Below are 10,917 nucleotides of genomic sequence, written 5' to 3'. Positions count from 1 at the left end.
TGAGTGTAGATCAATGTCTTAGATGGCCTAGGCCCAAGATTGTAGGTATATGTCCTCGGTGAGTGTAGGTCCATGTCATTGATGTTTTTGAGGCCAAGGTTGAAGGTCCATTGTCCACAGGTTGATTTAGGTCAATGTCCTTGATGATCGAGGTCCATGTTCTTGATGTTACTATGTCTATGATTGAAGGTCCATGCTCTCGTTAATTTCAGATCCATGTTATTGATGTTCGAGGTCCATGATTATCAATCCGTGTTGTAGACACAGCTAGGTCCATGTCTAGATGAATGTAAATCCATGTGCTGGATTTTTCCAAGTTCTTGATTGCAGATAGATTATTGTAGATCCATGTTATAGTTAATCTAGGCCTGTGATTGTAGGCTCATGTCCTTGTTAATCTAGGTCTATGATTGTAGGTCATGTATAGGTTCGTGTCTGGATAAATCCATGTTGTAGATGTTTCTAGATTATTGTGGGTCCATGTTGTAGTTATTTTAGGCCTATGATTGTAGGTCAATTTTCTAGATTATCGTAGATCCATGTACTAGTTATTCCAGGCCTATGACTGTGGGTTCATCTTCTTGTTATTCTTGGTCCACGATAGTAGGTCCATGTTATAGGTGATTGTAGGTCCTTTATTTATTCTAGCTACATATTATTGAGGCCAATGCGTTCTAGGGCCATGTGATAACTGTCTTAGATGTTGTAAATCAGTTTACGTACTCGGACACAGGCGACTCAGCAGGATGTCGGCGTACACCTGGTTCACAGCTCCAATTACATGATAGGACGATGTATTGGTCTTCACTTTTGAAGGAGGGTTTGCATAGTTTGATTGGCTTCCAGGTTGGGTTGTGCGGTGGGCCGACTCGGCACAGAACTTGTCCACCTGGCGACCATGAGGAGACAAGTGTTGGTGTGAGACGGTTACAGTGACGTTGGAGCAAAGTTGCCGTTTACCTGATGGAAGTGGCACGCACAACGTCCCGGCAGGAAGTCTTGGTAGCGACCCATCGTGATGGCCAATGTGTCGATCACCTCATAGCCGTGATGCTTTGCAGCAGTGATAATATTCTGGTTCTCTCCGGGAAGCTTTTGGATCTCCTTCTGAAAGATCAGCGACCACCAAGAAGAAGTTCTAGCAAGTTGTCACGGTGACAAGGGCAAAAACAGTTTTACAAGGAAAATAGAACAAACCGGACTGCGAAATCGGATCCCGTCCACAGGAAGATGGAAGCCCATTCCCAAAGACTTGACCACCACTTGGACTCCACTGAGAGACTCACTGAGAAGAATTGGGATACCTCAGTGACGCTACTTTTGAAGGACATCATTTGAACAGCTCACCTATCCAGAACCTCACGAACCATCCACAGGTGCTTGCTGTTGAGCCATTGAACTCCTCCCACCACCAATACGGTCATCTCAGAGTTCATCAGAGGTCCTGACCTTTATGATGCACATGTGACACGTCAGAAAGGCATCATGTGAGAAGATGGCGTCTCCCCACCTGTGCAGCAGCTGGGTCAGCGCCTGCTTGAAGGTGGGCCTTTGCTTGTGGTCCAACCAGAACTGAGGATAATACGAGTAGCTGACCCACGTCTGACCGTGGTTCAGGTTCTTGTAGACCAGCATGTCGTGGGCTTTGTCCCAGTCCACCAAGCTGGAGTTGAGCCGCTCCATCAGGAAGTACATCATGCCCCGATTGGTCGAGTCCCCCAAGAACAACACCTGAGGGGGGCGGAGTCAGCAGGAAGGAAGGAAAGAAGGAAGCATTTGAAGGTCATCATCTCAAAACCTCACCTTTCTACCTGCCATACACTCCTGCAGCAGGGGGCGCTTCACCACTTCATGATAGCAACTGTCGGGTTGCCAGGCAACATTCCGCCAATCACACGTCCTGTTGTCAGAACAGCTGAGGCACGGAACCAACCAGCGACCTGACAAATGGATATTTTTATACTTCCACGTCATCAGCAAGTGAAGGTTGCCAACACACCTGGAGAATGTCCGGAAGTGCAGGCAGGAAGTGGATCGGTTGGTCTGGAAAACGGTTCCAGACCACAGGGGCGATTCGGAAGAACCACGAGTCCACAATCCTAAAAACGACCCAAAGGACATGTTGTCAATTAGAATCTACTTGGGGTTTTTTTTTGGTTTTTTTTGCAGAGCTAAGCTAAGGTAAGCTAAGGTAAAACTTGAAGCGTTCTTCTCTGGTACGTGGAAGCAGGTGGTGTCAAGGGTCAAATAAACCCGACCAGCTCAGCAGCGAGGCCCCATGAGAGCCGCCGCGTTTGGTCAAGACTTCAGAGCCGGCCCGCCGCCTCACACACACACCAGAACCACGCACACGCTCTGTGATCCATCCCAGCATACACTCCTCCTCTTCTTCTGCTGCGCCCGCCGCTGCTTTCAACGCGGCGGCGCCACATTCTGCACGCCGACGCCACAGCTCGCAACAAAGTGACACAAGAAAACTTAACAGGGATTTTCTTGTTCATACCTGAGCTCAGAGAGCGCCTTCAAACGGGACACACACACACACACACTGTCGCACACACACACACACACAACACAACACACAGTGATTGTTTTTCTTTACTGCACTTCAGTTATCAATAAAAGTAAGAAAAAGAGGAAATACATTGTACTTCCTGTTCCTAGTCTACTTCCTTGGGGTGGGTCCGCTGACTCACTTGAACATAGCCGCAGGTCACATGGTCCCCAAACATTGGCAGGCTGGGCCGGCCTTCGCGGTACACGTGCACGGTGTAGACGGCCACCACGGACGGCGGCGACACGGCGTCGTCCGTCACCAGGATGTTTACGCGGTTGTGTCCCAGGCCGACGGGGAAGGTGAACACTCTGAGGAGGGGGAATGTATTTTCTACTAGTCAAACAATATTTTCAGTTCAATGGATTGAGTCCAAATTTCATAGCGTGTATGTGCAAATGTGTACGGGTAGATATAACAAAGCTCCTTGAATCTTGAATCCTAGAAATATTGCCCGATTAGAAGAAAATTGTGAAGTATATGAACAAGACTTTTGATTACTATATTATTATTATTATTTTATGATTAATTATAACACACTAGCTTTAACATATTATTAAATGTAATATTTTCCATTGTCTTCTAGTCAGACAATATTTTCAGTACAATGGATTAAAAATATTGTCTGACTAGAAGAAAATTTAAAAGTATCGGAACAAAAATTATTATAATTATACTATTATTATTATTAATTAAAATACACTAGCTTTAACATATTATTAAATGTATTTTTTTTTTTTCCATTTTTTTCGAGTCAAACAATATTTTCAGTACAATGGATTGGAAATATTGTCTGACTAGAAGACAATTGAATAGTATCTGAACAAAAACTATACTATTTTTAAAAAAAAAATCAATAATAATAATAATTAAAATACACTAATTTTGACATATTAAATGTAAACAAATAATAATTTACATTTCTTTTAGTCGGACAATATTTTTAGTACAATGGATTAGAAATACTGTCTGACATGAAGAAAATAGAAAAATATATGAACAAGAATTATAATTACTATGTTATTATTAATACAATAATAATTAATTTTAATAGACTACCTTTAACATTTTATTAAAAGTAACATTATTTAAAATGTTCTTCTAGTCAGACACTATTTTTGGTACAATGGATTGGAAATAGTGTCTAAATAGAAGAACATCAAAAAGTACATAAACAAGAAGACATAATGAACCTTTTTTTAGATTACTATAATAGTTTGTTTATATGCATACTTATTCATAATTTTTTTAAACAAAAATACTAAATCATTATAATATGCATTTACAAATAGAAGCCTCCTTGCTATTTTAAACCTTATGATGAGTATTTGTTATTTGTTTATGTATGAATAATCATTTAAGGACACTTGTAAAAAAAATAATGACAATTTTTAAAATAATAATAACTGTAAGGTCAGAGGTGAGCGTCGGTCTCACCTGGAAGCTCGCCGCTCGTCCAAGCGGACGCCACAGGCGGCGCTGGCGGGCTCCGCGCGGACTCTGATCATTAGCGTGTCAAAGGTCACTTCTGTGTGGTACTCCTTCAAATGGGGGCTGAAGGGGGGGCTCAGCGTGAGGGGGGGGTCGGAGTAGATCTGACGGAGGCGGGCGTCCACGCATGAACCTAAAAAAAAGCACAGGCGGCCAATCACAAGCCAGAACGCCAACGTCAAGCCGATGCCTTACCTGTGCTCTGATTGACAGACGCATCTGATTGGTCGGCCCTGCAGCACAAAGACGGGCTTGTTAGCGCACGTGGAAAAAGGGCATCAGGCGCGCGAGCCAAAGAGCCTCACCTGCCAATGACGCTCCCGTGATGGCGAACGACGGCGAGCAGCATGTCGGACAGGCGTGAAGCGCCGCGGGACGAAGATACGCCGGGACACACCTGCACGGTGTCACACGTCAATACGTCCTACTGATCCAAGACAAAGACTTGCATGTTTGCTACCAGCTGGAAGGACCTCGGCGCCATCATGTGACCGTGAAAGCGACGTAGAAGAAGAAAGTCGTCTGCAGACATTCGGACGCCGCTTGTCTCTGTGAAGACGCCGCGCTGACATCGGGACAAACATCCAAAAATCATCCCGAGCTCTTGGCGAGTCACATGACCCTCACCTGCTCGTCGTCTGACTGCGTCTCCAAAGACAACAGGAAGTGAAGCGTGTCCTCCAGGATGACATCTCTGGTGACCTGTCTGTCAAAGTGGCGATCACTCAGAGCCGACAGAGTCAAACCCGCGTCCACCTGGACAAAACCGACCAATCACACGACACACTGGATGACGCTCTGTATTCCAGCCGCAGTCACATGACCACAAACAAGGATTTTCAAAATAAAAGTTCTGGCATGCACATGAAAATTGCGCACCTGCGTGATGAGTGGCTTGATGGATCCGCTAAAGAGCAGCGTGAAAGTGAGCAGCTGATAACACAACACACACCTGAAACACAGCACACCTGTCAATCATCCTGCTCCACCTCTCGCCAAAAACAAGTTCACCTGTTCAGGCTTTGAGCCTCTTTATTGGCAGACACTGCGGCCTCCAGCACCTGACCTATGACCTCCTTAGCTTGCCCCAAAGCTTCTTGGGAAGTCTTTGGCGGAAGTCGCTGCAGCAGGAAGCCACTGAGCTACGAGCAGAGGACAGTGATGACCAGCAGGGGGCGGCAGTGTAGCAAGACCCACCTGACATAATTACCTGTGTGGCCCACGATATCTGACTGTCTGTCACTACGGCAACGTTGTGCAGAAAAGCGGTCAGCGGCCTCACGGAGGTCACTACGACGTAAACATTCACCACGGCAACCAGGCCAGATTCCACGGCGGACGTGCTGTCGGAACATCGTGTTGAACACGTGCGTGCGCATACACGTACACACACACACACATGCACACCTGTCAGCTCCAACGGGGCCGTGAGGGGGAGTCTGGTTGTGACTGCAAGCAGGAGGCATGATGGGTAATCCACGCGCTGACAGAGAAAAGAGAAAACGTATGTATAGGCTATATAGCGTATGGATATGTACATTTGAAGTATAAATGTATTTACTGTAGGTGATATACGGTATAAATGTGGTGTATATAAGTATGTGTATGCAATATAAATGTATTTAAGTATTTAAGCTATATAGAGTATGAATGTATATAAGTATATATATATATGCAACATAAGTATTTAAGTTATATAGAGCAGTGGTCCCCAACCTTTTTGTAACTACGGACCGGTCAACACTTGAAAAAGCGTAAGCACGCATGATTGTATTTTTTTATGACAAAAAAATAAAATAAAAAATAAAATACCATATCATACATTTTTATTTTTTTATTTTTTTTTGTCATAAAAAAATAAAATCATGCGTGCTTACGGACTGTATCCCTGCAGACTGTATTGATCTACATTGATATATAATGTAGGAACCAGAAATATTAATAACAGAAAGAAACAACCCTTTTGTGCGAATGAGTGTGAATGAGTGTAAATGGGGGAGGGAGGTTTTTTGGGTTGGTGCACTAATTGTAAGTGTATCTTGTATTTTTTATGTTGATTTAATAAAAAAATAAAAATAATTTTTTGATTTTTTAATTTTTAATTTTTATTTCTTGTGCGGCCCGGTACCAATCGATCCACGGACCGGTGGTTGGGGACCACTGATATAGAGGATGATGTATATATATGAGATGTAAATGTATTTAAGTTTATATATGCAGTATAATCGTATGGATGTATGTGTATGCAATGATCATAAATTAATGTAGGTATTTAGTATAATGTATATGCAGTATAAATGTACAAAAGCACAGAGAATGTATACAAGTATAACTAAATATAAGTACAGTACAGTATATGCAATTCAAATATATCCAAGTATGCAGAGTATAACTGTGCATAGAGTGCATCTGGGAAAGTATTCACAGCGCTTCACTTTTCCACATTTTGCAATGTTAAAACCCTTATTCCAAAATGGAATAAATTAATTTCTGTCCTCAAAATTCTCCACATAATACCCTATAATGACAATGTGAACATCCATCCATCCATCCATTTTCTATCATTTGTCCCTTTCGGGGTTGCGGGGGGTGCTGGAGCCTATCTCAGCTGCATTTGGGCGGAAGGCGGGGTACACCCTGGATAAAATTCACACTCACATTCACACACTAGGGCCACGTTTTTTTTGCAAATGTATTAAACATAAAGAACTAATTAATAACCTGTACATAAGTATTGACAGCTTTTCTCAATAATTTATAGATGCACCTTCGGCAGAAATTACAGCCTCAAGTCTTTTTTTAATACAATGTCACAAGCTTGGCACACCTATCTTTAGGCAGTTTGGCCCATTCCTCTTTGCAGCACCTCTCAGGCTCCATTAGGATGGATGGGAAGTGTCAGTGTGCAGCCATTTTCAGATTCCTCCAGAGATGTTCAATCAGATTCAAGTCTGGGCCCTGAGTTCCCTGACTCTTGCAGACATTCCTTTGATATCTTGGCTGTGTGCTTAGGGCTGTTGTTGTCCTGCTAAAAGATGAGTGCTCTGGAGCAGGTTCTCATCCAGAATGTCTCTGTACATTGCTGCGTTCATCTTTCCCTCTATCCTGACTCCTCTCAGTTCCTGCCGCTGAAAAACACCCCCACAGCATGATGCTGCCACCACCATGCTTCAATGTAGGAATGGTATTGGCCTGGTGATGAGCGGTGCCTGGTTTCCTCCAAACATGATGTCTATCATTCACGCCAAAGTTCAATCTTTGTCTCATCGGACCACAGAACTTTGTTTCTCATGGTCTGTTGAAGGGCCGCGTGCAGACCATGAGAACTTTGTTTCTCATGGTCCGAGAGTCTTTCAAGTGCATTCTGGCAAAATGTTTTATGAAATAATTGCTTCCGCCTGGCCTGTCAAGTGTGGGACCTTATATACAGACAGATGTGTGCCTTTTCAAATCATGTACAACCGACTGAATTTACCACAGGTGGACTCCAATTAAGCTGTAGCAACATCCCAAGGATGATCAGTTGCAACAGGATGCACCTGAGTTTACTTTTCACCTTTATGGCAAAGGCTGCAAATACAAACGTACTTATGTACATGTGATTTCTTAGTATTTATTTTTAATATATTTAGAAAAAAAAAAGTTCACTGTCATAAAGAGGTATTGTGTGTAGAATTTTGAGGACAAAAATTAATGTACTCCATTTTGAAATAAGGCTGTAATGCAACAAAATGTGGAAAAAGTAAAGAGCTGTAATTACTTTTGGGATGCACTCTAAGTTTAAAGTATACAGTATATGCAGTATAAATGTATACAAGTATGTAGAGTATATGTAGTATAAATGTATATAAGTGTGTATATATAAAAGTATATAAGTGTAATATATAGACGTATATACAGTACAGGCCAAAGGTTTGGACACACCTTATTCAATGTGTTTTCTTTATTTTCAAGACTATTTATATTGTACATTGTCACTGAAGGCATCAAAACTATGAATGATGAACATGTGGAGTTATGTACTTAACAAAAAAAAGGTGAAATAACTGAAAACATGTTTTAAATTCTAGTTTCCTCAAAATAGCCACCCTTTGCTCTGATTACTGCTTTGCAAACTCTTAGCATTCTCTCGATGAGCTTCAAGAGGTCGTCACCTGAAATTGTTTTCACTTTACAGGTGTGCTTGAAGCTCATCGAGAGAATGCCAAGAGTGTGCAAAGCAGTAATCAAAGGGTGGCTATTTTGCAGAACCTAGAATATAAAACATATTTTCAGTTATTTCACCTTTTTTTGTTAAGTACATAACTCCACGTGTGTTCATTCATAGTTTTGATGCCTTCAGTGACAATCTACAATGTAAATAGTCATGAAAATAAAGAAAACGCATTGAATGAGGAGCAGTGGTGTCCAAACTTTTGGCCTGTACTGTATGTATATATATATATATATATATATATATATATATATATATATATATATATATATATATATATATATATATATATATATATATATATATATATATATATATATATATATATAAATGTATATAAGTGTAATATATATGTGTGTGTGTATGTGTGTATTATGAATGTATATACTGCAGGTTTGTATATGTAGTCAGTGCTGTCGTATATGGGTGAAAGGTAATAGCAATTCTAAGGGCCCACATCCCGCTACAGGGCCCACACTGCCACACACGGCCCCCATTAGAAGGGCACACACTGATATTCTTTCAGTGGGCCCAGAATTCCTAGCAATTGCTCTGTATGCAGTATAAATGTACATAAGTATGTACAGTATATAGATGCTTGTACCAGCATTCATCATAGCCTGTTGATATGGAAACTGCTGTGAAGATGTTCTCTGGTTTGGTCAGATAAGAAAAAGTGAATGACGGCTGCCAATAAAAACATAAACTTTGTTTCCTATGGACTTGAAGGCACCACCAACAGGTAAACAACTTTTGGATGTGGTCTTCCATGTTTTGTTCAACTGGACCTAGCAGAACGAAATAACTTGATTTGAACTCCACTTGGGAGGTCCACTCACCTGTCAGCTGACACAGAGCTGAGGCAGACAGTGCCTCCACCAGACCAGGCAGAAGATTGACCTGAGACAGACACACACACACACACACACACACACACACACACACACACACACACACACACACACACACACACACACACACACATATGGGCAGCATGTGACAGTACGCTGGTCTGCGTCCATGTGAACTCACCATCTGGTGTGACCTTAGGTGCGAGAAAGCGACCTTCCTCAGACAACTTCTCTCTGAGGAGCTTGAACACAACAACAGACTCCACCCACTTTGCCCTGTAACCATGGCAAAATACACAGGAAGTCAATATCTGTTGTAGTTTATAGATATAAAGTTATTTAAAAATAAAAAATAAATCCACATTTCCTCTTCGACGAATGACTTTTGAACCAATTGAAAGCTTAAAAGTCCTGATCTATCACAATGTCTTCTAGAACATTCTGGCTGCTGGAAAAGAAAAACAGGAAGGAGCCTGTCAAAACAAAAGCGCTGAACTGAAGGTGGGGACATGTGGAAGCAATTTGGATCCATCCGGAGTGGTCAGACTTCTGTGAGAGGTTTCCATAACGACAGCGCCCCCGCGCGCGCGCGCACACACACACACACACACACACACACACACACAAACACATACTATAAAACATTTGGACATTCTTCTGTCAGGGCAAAGATCAGACTCCTCACCCCTCTCTCCATCTGTTTACCTGTTTAGGGTGGGCAGACAGACGTCACTGTCAATCAACGGAAGGCTTTTTTAAACCAGTCACTTCTCAACAACACAACTATGGGAATCTAACCTGCAAACTTTCATTTAAAACACACTCCCTGGATCAAAGAATATGAGATTGATTGATTGATTGGTACCTTGATTGTGCTGCACAAAGCTGATGGTCTCAAAGTATGTGGACTTGTGGACCTCATAGTCCAAGTCGTGCAGGACTCTATGGTAGAGCTGCACCTCGGTGTCACTGTGTGGGTGTGACCCCATCACAACAAAGGCCCGGCGCCGCCCGCTGGCCCTGTGGGACATCTGATAGGACATGACTTTATTTTATAGTTGAAATATATATTTAGTGTAGCTTTTAGCATACAGGCTAGCAAGTAAAAATAGAAGAACAAAGCCCTCCGTTTACACTTCAGCTGTTTTTAACACTCATCAGTCACATGACCCCCTTGTTGTTGTTTAAAGATCAAATAAAAAAAGTGTTCTCAAGTTTGATTGAGGACCGCAACTCACCTGCAGACCTTCCAGGGCTTTCACCAACTTCCGGTTGTCCACCGTCGGACTGTCTGGCGGCTCTTTGGCGGCTTGCTGCGGGCCGGACCGCTGTCCAGTGAGGCTCTGGTAGAAGAGGCAGCCCGCCGCTCCGAGCAGCACCAGAAGCGGGCCGGAAATGCCTCTGCGGCGGCCGCTCAGCATCTTCGTGGGTCAGCTCTCCTCCTCTTTATCATCGGCCTCATCTCTTCTTGCTGACTGGCCGTCATCGGAACCACCGTGACAGCACCAGCAACAACGCTGCAGGGTCAACGGGGCTCGTGTTAAGTTGAAGAAGCTCAACTGCGTGGCAGAGAACTTCACCAGTGGTTCTGATCCAACTTTTTTTCTTAGAACGCCTCCTTTTTTTTCCCCCTTGACGAGAAGAGTTTGTACGTGCACGCGCCCCTCCCCCCAGCTATTTCTGGAAACCACGCGCGTAAGGGGCGCGTGCACACATTAGATAAACGTGGTTGAATTGTCAAGTCAAGGGGGCGGGGCCAAACCCTCAAACTGGCATAAAGCGTGACAGCAATGGCTTCACACAGTTTA

General features: G+C 42.9%; 1 protein-coding gene across 1 annotated transcript in view; it reads right to left on the bottom strand.

The window, feature by feature from the left end:
- Positions 1 to 10,762, bottom strand: part of cped1 (cadherin-like and PC-esterase domain containing 1) — an 11,284-nt gene extending 522 nt beyond the window's left edge. Inside the window, exons 1-21 of the mRNA XM_062064665.1 lie at positions 10,348 to 10,762; positions 9,975 to 10,140; positions 9,291 to 9,385; positions 9,098 to 9,158; positions 5,453 to 5,528; positions 5,256 to 5,388; positions 5,057 to 5,187; positions 4,925 to 4,997; positions 4,673 to 4,801; positions 4,506 to 4,610; positions 4,351 to 4,442; positions 4,241 to 4,278; positions 3,992 to 4,178; positions 2,697 to 2,865; positions 2,000 to 2,099; positions 1,804 to 1,940; positions 1,511 to 1,731; positions 1,348 to 1,449; positions 1,198 to 1,285; positions 961 to 1,107; positions 1 to 889 (exon numbers count right to left, since the gene is read on the bottom strand). The exon at positions 1 to 889 is cut by the window's left edge and continues 522 nt beyond it. Coding sequence (XP_061920649.1) covers positions 716 to 889; positions 961 to 1,107; positions 1,198 to 1,285; positions 1,348 to 1,449; positions 1,511 to 1,731; positions 1,804 to 1,940; positions 2,000 to 2,099; positions 2,697 to 2,865; positions 3,992 to 4,178; positions 4,241 to 4,278; positions 4,351 to 4,442; positions 4,506 to 4,610; positions 4,673 to 4,801; positions 4,925 to 4,997; positions 5,057 to 5,187; positions 5,256 to 5,388; positions 5,453 to 5,528; positions 9,098 to 9,158; positions 9,291 to 9,385; positions 9,975 to 10,140; positions 10,348 to 10,530 — 2,607 coding nt within the window. The 5' untranslated portion in view covers positions 10,531 to 10,762 and the 3' untranslated portion in view covers positions 1 to 715. The remainder of the gene's footprint in view (positions 890 to 960; positions 1,108 to 1,197; positions 1,286 to 1,347; positions 1,450 to 1,510; positions 1,732 to 1,803; positions 1,941 to 1,999; positions 2,100 to 2,696; positions 2,866 to 3,991; positions 4,179 to 4,240; positions 4,279 to 4,350; positions 4,443 to 4,505; positions 4,611 to 4,672; positions 4,802 to 4,924; positions 4,998 to 5,056; positions 5,188 to 5,255; positions 5,389 to 5,452; positions 5,529 to 9,097; positions 9,159 to 9,290; positions 9,386 to 9,974; positions 10,141 to 10,347) is intronic.
- Positions 10,763 to 10,917: the final 155 nt, after the last annotated feature.

The sequence above is a fragment of the Entelurus aequoreus genome, linkage group LG12 (assembly GCF_033978785.1).
Source record: "Entelurus aequoreus isolate RoL-2023_Sb linkage group LG12, RoL_Eaeq_v1.1, whole genome shotgun sequence".
Taxonomy (NCBI): domain Eukaryota; kingdom Metazoa; phylum Chordata; class Actinopteri; order Syngnathiformes; family Syngnathidae; genus Entelurus; species Entelurus aequoreus.
This window is presented reverse-complemented; position numbering and strand designations above follow the sequence as displayed.